Source organism: Poecilia reticulata, chromosome 2, assembly GCF_904066995.2.
Source record: "Poecilia reticulata chromosome 2, P_reticulata-male-v2, whole genome shotgun sequence".
NCBI classification, from domain to species: Eukaryota; Metazoa; Chordata; class Actinopteri; order Cyprinodontiformes; family Poeciliidae; genus Poecilia; species Poecilia reticulata.
The window spans coordinates 38890275-38909279 of record NC_088831.1 but is presented as its reverse complement, the minus strand read 5'-3'; the positions used below and the strand labels follow the sequence as shown (position 1 = coordinate 38909279).

The 19005-nt window shown below is 37.2% G+C and overlaps 1 protein-coding gene across 4 annotated transcripts in view; it reads right to left on the bottom strand.

The window, feature by feature from the left end:
* LOC103460460 (partitioning defective 3 homolog B-like) overlaps positions 1-19005 on the bottom strand; it is a 213536-nt gene that overhangs the window by 123789 nt on the left and 70742 nt on the right. For all 4 annotated transcript variants that reach the window (XM_008402636.3, XM_008402652.3, XM_008402642.3 and 1 more), the window contains 3 exons: positions 8995-9186; positions 7398-7556; positions 2696-2849 (listed from right to left, as the gene is read on the bottom strand). In XM_008402636.3, the coding sequence (XP_008400858.2) occupies positions 2696-2849; positions 7398-7556; positions 8995-9186 (505 nt within the window). The remainder of the gene's footprint in view (positions 1-2695; positions 2850-7397; positions 7557-8994; positions 9187-19005) is intronic.

Sequence of the window (19005 nt, the reverse complement as noted above, 5' to 3'; positions counted from 1 at the left end):
AGTCTCTTTTAATGTTGAAAGTTACCAAGTCTTTTTCTTTTTTTTTAAGTTTGTCCTTCTTTTTTCAATTTTACATCCTTTTGATGATAATATTGAGCTCCTCATTAATTCTTTTAAAGACACTGCCTTGGCATTCTCTATCAGCTTGCTCCTTACAAAACTAGTCACGGCTCTCTTATTTCTTCCTCACTCTGGTTAAACAATCAAATGTGAAGCCTTTTACAATCCTGTGGAGGTCCTAGGGTTCGGATGTCCATTGTGAGTTCTTCAAAGAGCTTCTTTGCTCTTATAATGCGGCAGTGAAAGAGGTTAGATCCCCTTATTTCAGTAATCTCATAAATTGCAGTAGGAAAGACCCAGGGGTATTATTTGATACCACCAACAACACATTTCTAAATTATTTTGTGAATAAGGTAATAGACTTAAAATCTAAAATCTGCCTGAGTTCCCTTCCTTATGTTGATGGTTCTCAGTGCTGGGAGTCATTTTCATTTTTTTTGTACAATTACACTTAATGACTTGGCTACATCTATTGGCAAAATGAAACCCTTATCATGCTCCTTAGAGATATTACCTCCCTCCATCTTGTCAGGGAGTCTCACTAACACGAGTCCTTCACTGTTGCTGATCTTTAACAGCTCACTAAGGCACAGTTTTGTCTATTCTGTTTTAAACACGCTAAGGTACAGTGCTTTTAAAGAAACCCAATCTTGACGGCAGCTTAACTGTTAATTACTGGCCAATTTCAAAACTATCATTTTTAAAACTGTCAGTTTGAAAACGTTGTAGGAAGGCAATTCAGATCTCAACTATGTAAGGTACACATTTTTTTTTTTTTTTTAGTCTGGCTGTCAAAAATCCCACTCCACTGAGACATCTCTTTTGAAGATTTATAACAACTTTTTATTGGCTTCTGAATTAGAATTGTTGCATAATAATTTTACCTAATCTCAGTAAAGCAATTACCGTAACTGAAGGTTTAAATTGGTATCTCTGGTTCTGCACTACATTTGTTTTCTTATTTATATCTGAGATTACTTGTTTTTCTATTATGGAAAACACGTTCACCAAGCGGGATTTCACAGGGATCTGCTGTGGGTCCATTATAAGTAGCTTTTTATATGCTCCCTTTAAGCTGGCATTATTTAATCTATTAAAACCATTCATCACTTTTACTCAGATGATATTTATTACCTTTAAGCCTCATCAGCTGGATAGGCTAACCACCCTCCTCCACTGCTCATCTCTGAGTAGTGATTTCCTGTCCAGCAGTTACATTGTTTTAAAAATCAAAAAGAGTCAAACCATGATAATAACTTATATATACATATTTTTGTTCAACTCCCAACTTATGTTGTAGGATTCAATTCTTTACAAGACTTTGCGCTGTGTCTAGACTTCTTATATGCTCCAGCAGGCTTACACTTCATTCTTTAAAGCTTTAATTTTAGTGATTTGTTGTCATGAGTAGTTAATATAACGCCCTCTGAAGAAATGGGAAGACAACTTCCAGGTTATATATGAGCGTATCTACACTGTGGATATGCATCTGAAACAGACAATTAGTTAAAATCTACAAAGGGCATCTCCAGAGGCTTTAAATGTAGAAGAGTAGCAGTAGAATCATTTAGGTATGTGTACAGTCATGTTTCTCCCACAGACACTGATGACTTTATTACGGGAGAACAATGCTCAGTGTAGATTACTGTAATTAAACCTGTGGTGAGGCTATAATTACTAAACAAAAAACCGGCTGATGTGTTTTCATTTTGGAATTAATGCTGCCTTCAAATGCAGTTTAAGCAGCTGACTTTAGCCCAAAAGGTTTTAGGAGAGAAGAATAAAAACCCGTCAAATTACTTAAAGAACTGCTTCTGATACAAAAAAGTAATTTTCAGTGTTTTGACCAGCAGGAAATAGTCAGTTTTGACAATCAGTCGAGCTAAAACTTCCAAACGGTTTGTGTAAGCATTGTGTGCACATTTTCAGAATTTATCTACAGTTGATTATGAGCTTTCATAGCTGGAAGTTGTGTGGAAAAACCATTTAAATGATTACTGATTATTTTTATGTAAACAAGTCTAAGATTGTGCAATGAAACTCAAACTAAAAGCAGATGTTTGTGGCATTTTGCCAAAACATTTTGCAAAAATATTAATAAAGGAAACTGTTTGTTTTTTGTGCTGCACCTAACATCAGAACCTTGTTTCAGAAAAAACATGCTTCATCCAAATCCTGTTCAAAGTTACTCTTTGTTTTCGTTCTTTTCTTTGTTTTTTTTTCTTGCTCTATAGATGCAATTGTATATTTTCTTTTGCTATTCCACCCCATTTGTGCATAATCTTTAAAATGGTCTTTAAATGTTGAAAAAACAGTCACTTAGATACAAGTAACCAGGTACAGACACATTTTAAAGGACGCTTTGTAAGAATGGACGGCATAACAAAGATCAACATGCCTATATTTGGTTGTTGTGTGATTTCTCTCAAGTGTCTGAAATAACTTCCCTTTCCTAAAGTTATTTTATGCTTTATTAACAGTTCGTCTTTCTCACATTTTGAAAAGGTTTCTGTTACATTGCATGAATTCCGTCCTTTATCTGTACCAAATTTAGATAAAGTGCATTAACCTCAAGCTGGTTTATGAGTGGGTTGATTGGAAGAGAAATAGCAGATATGAAAAAAGCTACACTCACCACTGGAGGAATAGATGGGGTTGGACACCTGTGCGGGGTGGACAGAGTCTGGGGCTTGACTGACGAAGCCTGTCTGACCTTTGAATGGGCTGATCAGTCCTGGTACGCCAGACGAACTGTCAAAGGAGCGATTGGGTGACACCTCATATTGATCCTAAAAGGAAACATAATATTACTCAGCATTTCCACAACAGCATTTATATGCACAGATAATGTACAAAGACAACTACAGAGGACTGCAAATAACAATTGGGGCATTTTTTCCCCCTGTTAAAACAAATGTAAAAAAATTAAGCTTATTTAATATTGTTCAAAGACATAGGTGTAAAATATGAGTAATGTTTAAATTGTTTGTTAAATTCATGTTGAGTGAAAAAAAAAACTCAAGCTAACTATTTTAAGAATCAGTGACATGCAAGATAAAGCCAGAGACTTAAATAAGCGACTTAAAAGAAACCATTTTCTGTGGCATGTCTGCACTTAATTCAGGCTGCAAGAGAGCGAGAGAGAGCAAGACTTCCATCAAATGCTATGCAGGCTGAACATATCACTACAAAGCTGGTGGCTATATTTAAGAAATTTCAAACTTGTGGCTAAGCTCCAGAGAAAAATGTTTAAGTAATGTTAGATATGCAAAACCATTATTGCTTCTCTCACACAGTCATGTAATGTCATATCTGTCACAATTAAAGACAGTTCAAAGCAGGAAAACTAAAAAAAATTAAAGACATTCCTACATCTTTAGTTCTTAAAAAGAAATCAGAATAATCTAAAGTTCTTATCTGCAGGGCAAAGTTTTACAAATGCTGGCATTTGAAAATAATCCACAAAATTCTGATTGTTGTATCTTTAACTAGATGAATAGAGAGCTTCTTTTAGTTGCCTGTCTCAGCAGGATTGGGAAACTTTAACAGTGGAGGACTCTTTTCCCACGCCCCGTTGAGTTGGAAGCATCTTCAGCAGTGCTTCACTTTTCAATGTTTGTGTGGCACTAACCATCACACCGACACCTTTCTGCTGCTTGGAGAGCCCTCTGAGGGCCCCCCTAATGCTCAAACAAAGAATGGATTATGCTCTTGGTGTGTTTTTTTTTTCCTGGCAATTTCTTTGGGGATTTAATTTGCATTTATTTGTCTTCTGTGTGTGTAGAAAAAAAAACTGATGTTCATTCTCATTAATATGCATCCATCTGTGTGTCATTTTGAATTTGTAAAACAATGTGTTTGTGTCCCTCCGTGTTGGATGAGCTCTCATCTCAAACAACAAAGAAGACATAGCAGCGGTATCAGTGTGTGTGTGTGTGTGTAATAAATCCTCCTTGTCATCCCACTCTTGACCTCGCACTGAACACCAGTGGCTAGCGCTTCAGCAGCCCCTCCAAGACGCATCATTCTTCAGTTTGGGAGACATCCCGTTGGCCCCCTCCCCAGTTCTCCTATTAACCTGTGATACGGTGCAATCAGATTTCTCTCAAGAGATAAATGCTCTCACAGCAACCACAAGAAGTCTATAAATCATTATAACACTGGGTAAAAAAAACAAAAAAACAATCAACGTTTTAGGAAGCATTCCTGGATTACATCAGATTTGTATTAGTATTATTAATATTGTGTTTCCTGAACCCATGAATGTGTCTGAATAAGTGGCAGCAAATTATCTTACTTCACAGATTTATGCAATTATTTTCTTTTAAATAACGACGCTGACTTGGCCTTTAGCGTCCAAACAACAAGAAATAATGAATGAACTGAAAGTAATTAGGAGAATTACACTTCAAAACAGGCTAGAATCTAAATAATTAATGGACCTAATCATAAAAGGTTAGTTAATGCAATATAATTCAAAGGTATCGACATAGTTCTAGTAAGAAAATTAAACGTTTAGTGATTTATTTAATTTGCTCTTAAGAGATAAATTCTAATGTAACAAACAGCATCTAAAGATTTTCTGTAATCTACTTATGCATTTCTTCAATTCAGCCAAACAGGCTCAAAGATACCTACATACATACAGACAGGTTATGCAGTTGTGTCACCATTTTTTCTTACCCAAGTCTGGAAGAAAACACCAAACTGCCACTAAAAAGAAATTGATTGAGGCTCATGGCTGCCATGAACTGGAAACTATGGGAACACCAGCATCACTGTTCACAATAAAGCCAGTTTTATATTCCCATCTTTGGAAAGAGTGTTACCCAACACAGCTATACATATGGACATGTCACAGTTTACCATAGAAATATCTTAAAGTCAGGAGAGATAAAGACTAAGCAATATGGCCACAAAGATGCATATGGTGCCAGCAGCATCATACTGTTTTGCTGCGATTCTGGTGCGTTGCACTAAGTGGACAAAGCACGTCCAAGTTTTTTATCTTCTTACTCTCAAATAAGCTAATAAATGACTGGAACATGAACCCAACAGAGAGTTTCTACAAGACAGTCATCCCAAACGACACATAAAAGGGATAATGCAAGATAACTTTTAATATTCTGGAAAGTCCATTCTAAAATCCCCATTAGAATGCTGTTGAAAAAGCCTTGACTGTGCAAAGTTAGATTCATTCCAAGAAACGAACTGAAATAAATAAGAACTACCATTCCTGATAAGCAGCGGAGTCAACTACCCTGCCAGAGATACGAGGAAAGCTCGCTGACAACTGAAAAGTGTGATCAAGTCTAAGCCTGTCACAATAACAGATAAGTCAATTAATCGTATGACAAATTAAAACGAGCTCAATAATTTCCATTTGCATGATTGTTTGTTTACCTCGTGTCTCTCTCTCTCTCTCTTTCAACTTAAGACCAGATGACAGAAGTCTGGTGAAGTGATCTCAAATATCCAAGTTTGTGAAGGACATTTTAGTTGTTGTTGTTAAAGTTTGTTAGAAATTAAAGTTCATTGATCTTTGAGAGTGTGTATTTGCATAATTATTCCATGTCCATTATAATACTTGAAAATGGTCTCGAAACAACATTAACTTTTATCACAATAACTCCTGGGACAATTCATCATCCAGCAAAGTTTATTATCATGACAGGCCTATTGAAGTTGCAGCTTGCTAAGAAAAATTTCACCAATTATTACTAGTGGTCGTGTGGGAACATATCTGAAGTTAGAACATTTGGCCACCAGTTTATAACATTAGGCTGAAACACACTTGAACGTGACAAAGAAATCTGTAAGGAGTCAATTTTTTCACAGTACTGTAAAAAGCTGGAAAGGGATCATATTTCCCTTTGCTACTTTAGTATAGTACCTGTTAGGTAGCAAAACTCTGTACATGTAAAATGTATCAATAGTAGACAGAGCTAACTCTATAGTCCCTCTTTTTAATTCTAATTGCGTATTTGGTGAGAAGACACAATGCAAACTCTGCATTTAGTATTTTTCCAGCCAGTCCTGCGAGGGCCTATTCACCTGGCTGAATATGAGCAGGAGGCTTGTGCAAACAGACTGTGTGACCTTGTAAAAAGGCATCAACTGAAAAGAGGATGAGATTAAAAGCTTTTTATTTTTTTTATTCTTTCGACTCACAAAGAGACACATCTGAGTCAAGAACACTCGTATAACGAAGAATTCAGAGACACAAAATTTGAAAGGCTGACGTGTAAATGCTCTTTTTGCTGTTGATTTTGGTAGCAGCAGAAAGCAGAGCAGAGAGACTGGAGTCAAGAATCAGAAGAATAAATAGGAAAGCTGAAAGGCTTGTGCAGAAACGGCGTATTAAACTGACTTCAGAAAAAAACACAAATTTTATTTTCTTAGAGCCTGCCAAGGAATAGGAAAGACCACATGTCGAATCCTCTGAACCTTTGCACATATTTTGACATTACAACTACAAACTTCAGCGACATTTAACATGTAACATTTATTGGAACTTTATGTGATAGAGCAACACAATTAAGTGCATAATTGTGATGTGCAAAGTGAATTATACATGGTTAAAAAGGTTTTACAACTAAAATCTGAAAAGGGTGACATGCATTTGTGTCCAGCCAGCTCGCCTTCAGAAGTGCCTTGAACAGTTCAGCTGACTGTAATTAGGTCTCTGTATAAAAAAAGGCTGTTTTGTAAAGGCACAAAACGGCATCCTGGAAACCAAGGAACACACCACACACTCCAATCTGAATGAGCCTGAGCTTTAATTTACAGATAGACTTGCAGTAATCACTGAGTGTTTTATAAAAAAAAAAAAAAAGATTTTCAGGTAAAAAAGATAAAGTTTATAGAAACTAGAAAGTTCTCTTCTCACTTTTTGATTGGTTAAAAAGTGGCATGTTCGTGTGGATAACACCCGTCAGCTACAGAGCATCAGTCTGTTCAGGAACAACCTGCCCCTTGAAATCTGTTCTGCAGAGACAGTACAGTCTTTTAAATCCTGCTGGAAAACGTTTTGTTTTGTTTTTTTCCACATTGCCTTGACATTCTAGTTCTGCTGGATTCTAATAGAAGCTTGCATGGTGGTGCAAGTTGCTATCACTGATGTCTTGTGCTGAGTTTCCATGGTCTCCCCATGCCGGCTTCCTACCATAATCCATATAAACATGACTGTTAAGTTAACTAAGCAGAGATAGACAATGGATGTTTGGAGTCTAATCACCTGATTGAAAATGTTTTTCAATCACTTTTAGCTAATTGTTTCTAAAGCAACTTAACCAAGGTTTTTGCTTTGAAGTTAGCTAAACTAAGTACCAAAGTACCTTTAAATTCCTCAGCACCACCAACTGAATCATCCCTCTAACGTTTCCTTCCTGCGACATCGACCGTCGGAGTGTCTCCATGGCTGCATGGTTGGAGCGTCCTAGCAGTGACTCTCCATTTACGGCGATGAGCTGGTCGTTGATATGCAGCCGCCCATCCTGCAAACGCACGACATTTCAGACATATGAATAAGCAAAAAAAAAAAAAAAAAAACAAGAAAATCAACACCTCAAAGACCAAAACACCAAAAATCTACACCATAAGATCACATGGCACAGTATTCTCATGCATACACCCACTCATACCCCCATGACTAAATGACACAACTCAGCCTCCACCGCAGTGACCACCACTGTTGGACGTCCCTTAAAGATTAGGCCCAATGCTTTCTATTTAAGTCATAAGGTCTGTGGCACTAACAGCTGCAGTCAGAGTGGTTTAATGTGCATAAATTTGCTTGCCTGTTTGTCTCAGCTGTTTAAGAAGCATCACCTGCTTCCTGATGAGGAAAAGGTCAGAGGTGAACAGAAAAGGAGCAGAAAGCCACAGGGAAGAAGAAACATTTGAAGTGACCCAGTGAGACCATCTGGCAGTCAAATGTTTATTTTCTGCTTTTTATCTCCATGATGTTACGCTTTGATCCTTTAAGCCATAAAGTGTGCCTGTATGCAAGTGAGGCAGTAAGAGGAGAACCACATTTACCACTGTAATATGAACCGAGTTAGTTAAGTATTTAGGTAAAGCATCTCGCCTTGAAATTTTTTCACACCTTGTCACACTACAGCCACAAACTTAAGTGAATCGAATCAGGATTTTATTTCAGAAAGCAACATAAAGCTATAGATAAATATGCAGAGGAAGCAAAATGATACAAATGTTCCCTTTTTTCATATAAATTAATCTGTAATCATTCTCACTCAGTCACTACTTTATATAAGCACTTGCAATTGTAGCTACAGGTCTTTCAACTTTGTCTCTACCAGCTTGCAAAAGGACTCAAGTTTAGTCACACTAGAAAAAGAGTAACTTTGAAGTGTTATCATGAGTTCACCATTGAATTTGGGTCTTGACCTTGACTGGGCCATATTCAGAGAATTTGCTTTGACCTAACCATCCTATTATACCTCTACCTTTATGTTTAGAGTTATTGTCTTGCAGGAAGATGCCCTGTGTCCCAGCGTCAAGGATCCACCAGGATTGGAACATTGTTTTATAACCTAACCATGCTTTTAAATTTCTCCACAGCTGTTCCCCTAACCCGTCCGCTGTGTTCCTTGTGTTTCATTTTACTGTTTCTCTAAGGTTTTTTGCACGGCTATGAACTCTGGTTAACATTTAATAAAAAGGATAGTAACTCTGCACTCAATTTTACTTAGATTTTTGAAAAGCATGTAATCTTTTATTTCACTTCCCTACTTAGCTCTACTTTTTGCTTGTTAATCACAAAATACCAATAATATGTTGTTGTTGTTGTTATATGACAGAATGTGAAAATCTCAAGGGTGTACAATTACACAAAGAACACTGTTGCAAGGCATCTTAAACTGAAAGATAATAAATGGCTTTAAATTGTGTTTTTGATTAACTGTATGTCACCTTGTATGCAGCTCCTCCATGAATGATGGATTTGATGAAAATTCCCAGATCCTCTCCCGTCTCTCTGGACTTGTTTCCCTTCAGGCTGATGCCAAGTCCCGCCGAGCCAGTGTCATTGAGGGGAACCTCAAACATCAGCTGCTCCTTCCCGTTCTCCAAAACCACGCCACGCAAACGAGACAACTCGTCTTTCTAGGGGAGGGAAAAAGAAGAAAAAGATCCCGCAGATCAGGTGAGATGCATTAATGATGTGAGGAGATGGCTGAAAACTGGGTGACAGAGTTCATCTTATTGGACGTGACTAGTCTCCAAAAGCTAAACTAAAAGCTTTTCCATTTTCGAGAAAGAAGCGCAGGGTGCTTTTCAGCTAAATTTCTCTATGACTAAAAAATGGTCTGAAGAAAAACAAGTCTAAAGAAGAAGAGAAAAGCCATTTGGACTGTCTGCTTTTATGCACCAATTTCTCCCTCTCTCAGCTCAGCAATATCAATAAAAGTTCTGCATTTTACAAGAGGTAATTGAAGAATACAGCCAACACAGAGAGCCTGAAGGACAAAAGCAGAAGAGAATATAAAAGAGAGCGATTGTAAACCTGACAAAAAAAAGAAGAAAAGAACCATAGATGGATTGTTGAGGTAAAAAAAAAAAGACAGACAAACAAAAAGATAGTGAAAAACACCATATCATTAGGGCAGCTGTATGGCAGTAATCACCAAGTGTGGGACACAGTTAAAGCAAAAAAAATACTCTAAACAAAGAAGAGTGTCCAAATGAAAGTGTGTGTTTGAAGCCTGTGATGGCTCAGCAGGAGAGCTGTCATGGTTTCAGCTCATATGGAATATAATATTTTTCCAATAATTCTTTGTTCTTGGATACATTTGAAACATATGTGTGAAATGTTAGAAATAAGTGGATTATTATATTTTTTAATATACCTTCCAGTCCAAAAAAACTGATCCAAGGAAATTAAATTTAAAATTCAAAACAAACCAAAGTATACATTACTATTTCTATTTTTTTATTTTTGGTCTGATATAATATTCTGTTGTTTTAATTGGTAGATAATTATCATGATTAAGAGAAACAAAGGTCCTAAAACATCAGTCTGTCTGAATAATCTATATGATGTGCTTCATTTGATAGTGTTACTTTTCAGTAATATTCTAATTTAATAAATGGGTCTGCATCTTGTTTGTATTTGGGAGTTTTCAAGAAATCAGCTGACATTTGACAGTGGAATGTTTTCCCTCCCTCCACATTGTGTAAAAACTAATATCCAAATGAGGAAGAAATGATATCCATGCTAACATGGTCATTTTCTAAATATTATTTGGCCCCTAGACCTCCTAACTGGCATTGTGTTCTAGGTCACAGTCCCGCTGGATAACTAAGAATGCTGGAGCTAAGGTCACAAACAAATAGCTGGAAATAAATGTGTTTCTCTAATATTAGATATCTATAATAAATATTCATTTGTCCACATGAGTTTAAAAATAAAGCATATAGGCTGTTGTAGGACTAGGACATTTTTCCCATGACAGTGAATTTGCATAGTGCACTTAAATATATATTTTACTCATTTTGGCTTCATTTTTGCTTTACACATATTACATGATTGAGTCTCTGGTGTGTAATTGTGCAACTGAAGGTAGATCTTGATTTTAAAATTATCATTTTTGCATTAAAGTATTGGCTGCACAGTGGCGCAGTTGGTAGAGCTGTTGCCTTGCAGCAAGGTTCTGGGTTCGATTCCCGGCCCCGGTCTTTCTACATGGAGTTTGCATGTTCTCCCTGTGCGTGCGTGGGTTTTCTCCGGGTACTCCGGCTTCCTCCCACAGTCCAAAAACATGACTGTCAGGTTAATTGGCCTCTTCAAATTGCCCCTAGGTGTGAGTGTGTGTGTGCATGGTTGTGTGTCCTGTGTGTCTCTGTGTTGCCCAGCAACAGACTGGCGACCTGTCCAGGGTGACCCCGCCTCTCGCCCGGTACGCCAGCTGGAGATGGCACCAGCAACCCTCCCGACCCCACTGAGGGAAAAGGGTGTACCGGGAAATGGATGGATGGTATTAAAGTATTATAACTTTGCACAGCTTGTTGAACTCTTGTCTTTTGTATTTTACTTTGCTCCATATTTAGTAACATCAAGGCAATATTTACCACAACTTTCAGTTCAGAGGGAGGTCTAATTGGTTTGACCAACAGAAGGAGTAATAATTAATTTAATATTGTTTTATTTAGAAAATCAAACAATTTGAGAATAACAAACATGACTACACAAGTTGCAACATATTTGTTATACTGAACAAAGCAATGTATTTATGTTTTCTTTAATTTAATCTAAATTCCTGCAGCTGTAGATTTGTCAGTCTCACAGACTGTCAATATCCATTTATGTAGCTGTCAATAAAAATGGATGAATGCAGTGTGTGTATGAGAGTGTGCGTTTTTGTGGGTCATGAGTGTTAGGTTTAAACACTGCTGTTTGCCTGTGGGGATTGTAGGTTTAACAGCGTTAAGCCGACATAAAGTCCTCAGCTCTGCAGAAAACTGTTTTCCCTGCTGGAAGAATAACTGACTGTCCAGACCCGATAGGAAGCTCCCCGACCTTGGAGGGAAAAAAAAAAAAAAAAAAACTGGTGGAAAATGTTAGCTATGCTCTGCTTATAATTGCAGTGACAACGCTTTCACTGCCTGAAACTTTTTTACAACATCCATTTTATTTGTTTTCTGCCACTTTTATTTGGTTTTACTCCCACCCTCTGTTAGTCATGATTTTAAGTTCTCTTAAGCTTCAGAGATAACAAATGCTAGAGCAAATTCAACTTAAGCAGGGGTACTCAGAAGAGCTTACATTGCTTCCCTTCACATGCAAATACATGTTTGGCTGATAAAAATCTATTTGCAAACAGTAACTGAGCTTTAATAACGTAATTTTTTTTTTTTACTAAAATTTTGTGGGAAATACTTCAGACCTGTCTATTTTTCAGAAGTCTCTGCAGTAAAACAACTTGGCTTGACTTAGCATTGACCTTAAACAAGTCTTTGTTTTTCATGGAACATTACACAAGCACAACATACAAACCTTTAACTCACATAACACTTTCATAAAACATTTCTATTATTCCAGCTATACAGCTGTGATAGGAACACATTTTCTGTGTAATGATGAAAGCACAAACTGCAGTGAGCCTCTGTATTTCTGTTTCCATTCGTAGCTATAAAAGGTGTTTGATTCTTTGCTACATTAACTCTATCAAATCCACCCAACGACAGAAAAAGCCGTTTGCACAGATGAACCTTCGCGTGCAGGTCGTTTAACATTTAAATGGGTTTGCCACAATGATGGATCTACAGGAGGCCACGCTATCAAAGAGACAGCTCAGTCGGTGAGTGAGTTTTATTAAACAGAGCCAGAAAAAGTGCAGGAGAGAATGATGGAAGGACGCATTATGTGGAAATGAGTGAGAACACTCAACTACTTCACCTACATCACCTCTACAGGAGAAATAAAGTGTGAGATGGAGAGAGACATAGAGAAAGACTGGATGACATGAGAAATAAGAAGAATAATGATCATAATTTGAGTTGTCTGGATAACATAAGGGGTCTACTTAAACATAGTTTTGCCATGGTATTTGATAAAATGACAATGCTAAAAGCTGCATTGCTATGTCCTGGACCAGGAACCATAATACAGCAAAAATAATCAGCTTGGACCTTGTCAACATGGACCAAAATCTCAGAGGAATGTTTCTGATTCCACACTGAATTGAGAAAGATCTGAGGGCAAAAGGTGGTCTGAAGCAGTACTAGAAAGGTGTTCAAAGGTGTGGTGAGTGTATATTATTTCTGACCTTTCAATACCATTTACCAGAAGAAGTGTCCCTGGGAAGAGGGATGTCTGAATTTCCTTCCTGGACTTGCTAGCTCTCTGACCCAATCTTGGACTAAGCAGAACATAACAGCTTCCCATTTCTGAAAATTACTGTCCAATCACTGACCACATGGGACGAGTTCACAAAGTGAAATCCCATCAACAGTTTCTCGAAATGGCCGGAGTAGTAATGTTACATAGTTTTAATGTTGCAACAAAGCATCTGCAGTCCTACAGAGGCTGGACGACGAAATAAAATTACATGTTAAAAATTAAAGGCTTCTGATGTTAGTGAAGATGGTGTCATGATGTTGCAAGACCAGTTTCTGCATTCTACAAAACGAAACATTAAAGGCTGTGCAGAATGACAAGTTGGACTCCAAAATGGTGCAAAGTGTTTGCAATTGGACAACAAGCGTAGCAGGGCAGAGTTGTGAGAAAAGCAAAATGTCCTTAAAAGACCAATGGATTCTGCTGTAAAAAAGCACAGGCAAATGCAGTTGTTACAATCTCAAAACCACAGGCTTGTGTGCAATTTGAATTAAAACTGCCATATAAAGGGCTAATTATAATTGTAATATTTAAGCATTTATTGTTGCCCAAAAGACTGATATGCAGTCTTCAAACACAACCTGTTGTGTAGCAGCAACCACAGCCTGCCAGACACTATTCGAAGAGGTTGACTATTTTCCTTCACTTTAAAATTCCCCTTTAAGAAGATTCCTCAAGATGAGGTCAGGCGAGGTGAGGAAACAGGTTCATCTCATTGTACTTTAAGGTCTTTACTGGCTTGCTTTGATGCATGCAATTGAACGTTGTCGAAAATAAAAAGCATGCCTTCTTGAGCAATGCTGACTTTTTCTGGTACTTGGAGTTAATTTTCAATCCAAACTGATCCAACTAGCTCATCATTGAAGTATATTTTTCTGTTTGTGTCCCTGTCTACAAGGAACAACTTACAGCAAAGCTAAATCTTTATCTCTAAGAATAACAGCAGCATTGTGAAATATCCAAGCTGCCCTGAGGTGGCCTGTCGAACCCGACGTTGGTGACCGTTAGCGTCTCTCCTGTGGTCAGTGCTTTAACACACAACAGCGATGTTGGATGATAAGAGGATGAAGGAGATGGAAGGCCCTTGATAAACAGCAGAAAGACATGAGATGAGACAGAAAACCACAGAAGAGAGATGTGATACCCTTCTTGACTGCTCTCCACTGGGATGATGGCAGCTCCTGCAGAGACACCAAGCTGCCAAGTGTGTGTATGTGTGTGTGTGTCTGTCTGTGTATAAACAGGTCTCAGAGTGGTGTAACAGATGGGGGATCTACTGTAGTGACTGTGAGGTCACACTGGTGACAGTATCAGTGCGATGCACTCTCTCACACGCACAAAGAAACAACAGACTGAGGGGAAGAAGCACACCAATGCACAGGCTTGCTGGTAGTGATGGATGAGGCTTAATCAGAGTAAAGAAACTGTTCAATACAGTTGCTTTGTTAAGAACATGCTCTGTCACCAGTTACTAACTGTTTACTGATTTCATGCCGATGTGAGTGTGAGGAACATCTGGCACCAAAAAGCCTTTTTTTTCCTCCTTTTGTTAAAATAGGGACAGAGAGAAGAATAGATGGGCAGAATAGGAGGTCAAAAGATGACTAACAAAAAGCCCATAGAAAACAAATTTAATGACTAATTAAAAAGCAAAACAGAGCTGTAAAAATTAATATTTATTATCTTATAATAAATTTATAATACTTATGTCTGTGTGATCATGTCAGGAGATTTCAAAATTGAAACAGACTAACTGGAATGGATCAAACTAGTAATATTCAAATTCAAAATACAGAAAACATCCTTTTTGCTTTGTAAAAGAACAAAATATCAGCGTTTGATCATTGGATTGGTTTATACTATTAAGTTTTGGATGGATCGACACCAGACAGTGTTAGCTATATATGTTTTCTTTAAATGTGCCCGGTTTTACCTTCCTCTTTGATCCATTTGAGACAATAGAACGTTTGGTAGTTTTATTTTAAGTCTTTAGGTTGGAAATGACAGGATAATCAATTTTAGTCAAAGCAATCCCTGTAATGGAGCGATTAAGGTCACAAACGGAACATTATGGACATAAACGTCACTGTACTTCATAAGGTAAATAAAAAAGAATAAATTAATGAACATTTGTAATCATTGTTGGGGTGTTTTTTATATTTTTTTTAATTAATCTTATGTATTTTTAGGTGCCATTCTATTTGTTTGATTGACGACAGATGAAATTTTGCCTGCAACACCACACAGAAAGTTCATTAATGTGAACTGACCCTGTAGGCCTATCAAACATATATGAAAGAACAACAGAACATAAGGGGGGAGAAAAAAAAGACACGTTTGAATTATCTGCAGGCAGAAAAGAGGATATTTGTGTCGAACATTAGTTCCGAACCACTAGCCAACTCAGCAGGCATATCTCTGCTCATATGCAAAGAAAATCACTGCAGAAAAAAAGGTTTCACATTGTATAAACGAGTAAGTGTGTGAGTTTGTGATGTGTTTAGCCTGCACACAGAGAGCCAGCACAGCATGATGTATGCTTGCTATACCGTGGACTGTGTATGAATATGCTGTAAGTCACAGATCGGCAAACCGAGTGAGAGCCTGTGTGCTTGTAGAGGTGGTGTAACGTCTTTGTTCTACAGCGAGTGTAGACATTAGCAAGCAACACCAGATGGTCGGCTAAAATGAGACAACGGAAGAGGGGGAGGAGAAGAAAGACGATCATTCCATCATTTCCGCGACATTCTTCTTCTGCTTCCCTCCCGCATAAACACAAACAAACGGGTACAAATGCGAAAGCAGAAGAGCTTATATTTGTGTTTAAAGTCTGTAGGAACAGGCTTTAAAAGTGCTTGTATTTTCATTCTGTTTGTAACAATCAGCAATGTTACAAATGTTATAAGAATTGATGAAGACTCCAATAAAGCAGCTTTAATAAAACCTCTAAATTATCACCACTGAAATGTACACATAGCTCAATAATTATAGCAATAGGTACCAAAGAAGATATTTAAATTTTTAAATACAGGCTGAATAAGTCAACAGCAAAACCTCTGAGTTTGTTGAGAAAAAATGTCAATTGTGTAACTGTGCAGACCTTAAAGTATTTGTATTGCTGAAGCATCCTTTCAGCTTGCCACATGCCGACTTATCAGCTTTCACCCACTGTTTTCCAAATTATCCAGATTTGAGGAAAGTTCTTCGAATGAGCCCACGGATTTTCTGCCAAATTTAGTTCAGGGCTTTCATAAAATATAATTTTCTCCAGGTGAGGCTGAAATTGCTCTTCATCTCCAGCTCTCTAACTGATACTTTAAAGCTTTGGGTCAAAATTGACTGGTGTCTGTAACTAATTTAAACTCTATTCACTCTAGAGGAAAGAAGACCCACACCATGATGCTGCCACCACCCTGTCTCCGTGTGAGTATGTTATTTTGATAATGTGTTGTTTTGAATGCCAAATGTACATCTATGTATTCAAAATGTTCCAGTTTGGTTTCATTATACAATGTTTTGTCTTGCAACAATATTTTTTGGATCAGACAAATAAAGAAAGCATGAAATTGTTATCAAATGCAGAATGTAAATCTGGTATCATTACCAGACTTATGGCAGCATCTCTGACTAATTTCTGCCATATCTTCCATTTTGTATTTATGAAAAATAGATTGTGTAAGTGAAAAAATGTGTTTGTCCTGGGACAGGTGGATTTTATCTCAGGTTTTTCTGTGACTGACGGCCGATGTGAATGCAAATAGAGTTTGTGTTTCAAAAAGCATTCGTTTAAGATTGCACAAATTAACCAAATCCAACAAGGCTATTACATTATTTATTTTTTTTATCCAACAGATTTGTTTGTTTTTATTTTATACTAAAATGTTAAAAAGTGTAAAAACCATGACTGTCCTGTTATTTATGTCAACATTATTATGACTTTTTCAAGGTGGTGTCTACTGAATTTTCATGTCAGGAACCACAGCAAACTTATGCAAATGTCCTTCAACAGTGCCCAACCGATTCACAATCTATTCATTAATTAATGTTTCAGCACATGAGCATCTATGAACTTTTAATTCAAAAATAGGTTTACAAAGCTTCAGAAACAGACAACAGGAACTTAGAACAATGACCTAACCCATGAGGCAGTGTGAGCTGTAAAGTTTTCTGAGAAAGGCAACACTCTGACATTTCAGGAAAATATGTCTACTATAAACAAAGAGTAAATACAAGACATGGTGGTCTATATAAAAACAACAGCTAAGGCTTGCAGCACTCCAGAATTGCTTGCCAATTAGTTTTATAGTATTTGGTGAACTGAAACGAAGAATCAGAGTTGAAAAAAATCTGACGTTTTGTGTATACACCCAAAAAATGCATTGTTGGCCTTCACAGGCAGCAAACTATCCGAGAGTTCAGACATGCACACACGATCAAATCCTGGATACATTAACAAATTATCCTAAATGTTAACACATGCTCGCACACTAACACTTCCCTGCTTTTCCTGTCTGCAGACACAGAGTTTCCTATGGGGCTCAGAGTCACATGCACATGTCTGTGTTTGGTCGCCTGGCAGCCGCTGAGGAAACATCAGTCGACAGGAGCGGAAAGAGGCACAAAGGGAAGAGGCATAGAGAGCAACGTAAAAACAGAATAAGACACATTGAGGAAGAGGAAACATAAACCACAGACGTGAGTTACGGGTAAAGAGAGGAAGCAAATTAAATTCTCCTAATCAAAATGTGCCCCTAAAAGTTTAGAAAAATAAAACAAATAGTTATTGGATATCAAATTCTGCAAGTGTGGGCGACTAGAAGAAAAAAATTACAGTGCAAAGTTGTGGAAATCTGTGACAATTATCAGCATTTTTTTTTCTTTTTTTTTTTTTTTGCAATGGTAAAGTCACCCAGTTTCATAAAAAACATCCTGGGAAGGGAACCCTTAATTGATCTTTTGTTTATGTTTCATATTTGCTCATGAACAAAGAAATAAATGGTTTTCACTGTTATTTTAAAGTGAAGAAAGACAGCAACAACAACAAAAAATCCAGAAAAGCAAGTGTCATTGAGTGAAATAAAAATCTGATCCCACAGGAAACATGTCATGACACGCATCACAACCTTAAATAGTCAAGTTTCTAAGTGTAGCTATCTTTGACAGAGATTTCCACCCAATCCCACAATAAGATTAAGGCTTTTTGAGGTCACCATGTGATGTCACAAAGCCAAACTAAAATAGTTAGGTTTTACTGACTTTCTATATTTGTTTGAAGAATTAGTAAGATGTTCACATTTAAGACAGAAATGGAATTTCTCAGTTTGAAGTTGGAAAAACCCCTAACAAATTACAAATCTGAAATAAGAGGTGACTTCTTTTTGTTGTTTTTTTAATCTGACATTAAAATATGGGAGCCTCAAAACATAATGTTTCCATTTCCATGTGTTGCCAGTGGAAGATCTCGCTTCCCTATGTTCTCTTTGTAAACATGGTAGGATGAGTTGAAAGACATCAATTATAGTGTCATCTAACTGCAGAACTTTCTCCAAAACCTTTAGTGAGTGATTCAGATGTTCACTGACTCCAGGAAGGCCTTTACATGCTTCTTCTTTAGCAGACTCCCATGAGGAAAGATCTTGCAGATGAGTGGATCTGAAGCTGGGAGTGATTGATGGTAAATTCATATTTCTTCAATTTCTCCAAATAATTATACAAATATCAGTGACCTCTCCAAACTTCTTTCTTGTGGTTTCGGAGTCCATTCCAGCCTCGTTTAAAAACCCAATCTTGTCCTTGAGATCATCTGATCTCTTTGGTCGTTCATGTGGAAGCAGGGGGTTTTTAATGGGAAGAAATTGATTTTATGGACAGATGTGCTTTATTTCCATAACGAGATGAAATAATTGATTGACTGATTGATCAGTGTGCCACATGGCCAATCTGTTGGAGCATGAATTCTGGCTCATCTGGAGGGAATCAAATATTTATTTAACTCAATGACACAAATCAGATTTTAACCTTTATGTATTTCGTTTGGACTTTTTTATTTATTATTTGGCTTCTCACATAATATGATACCATCATGA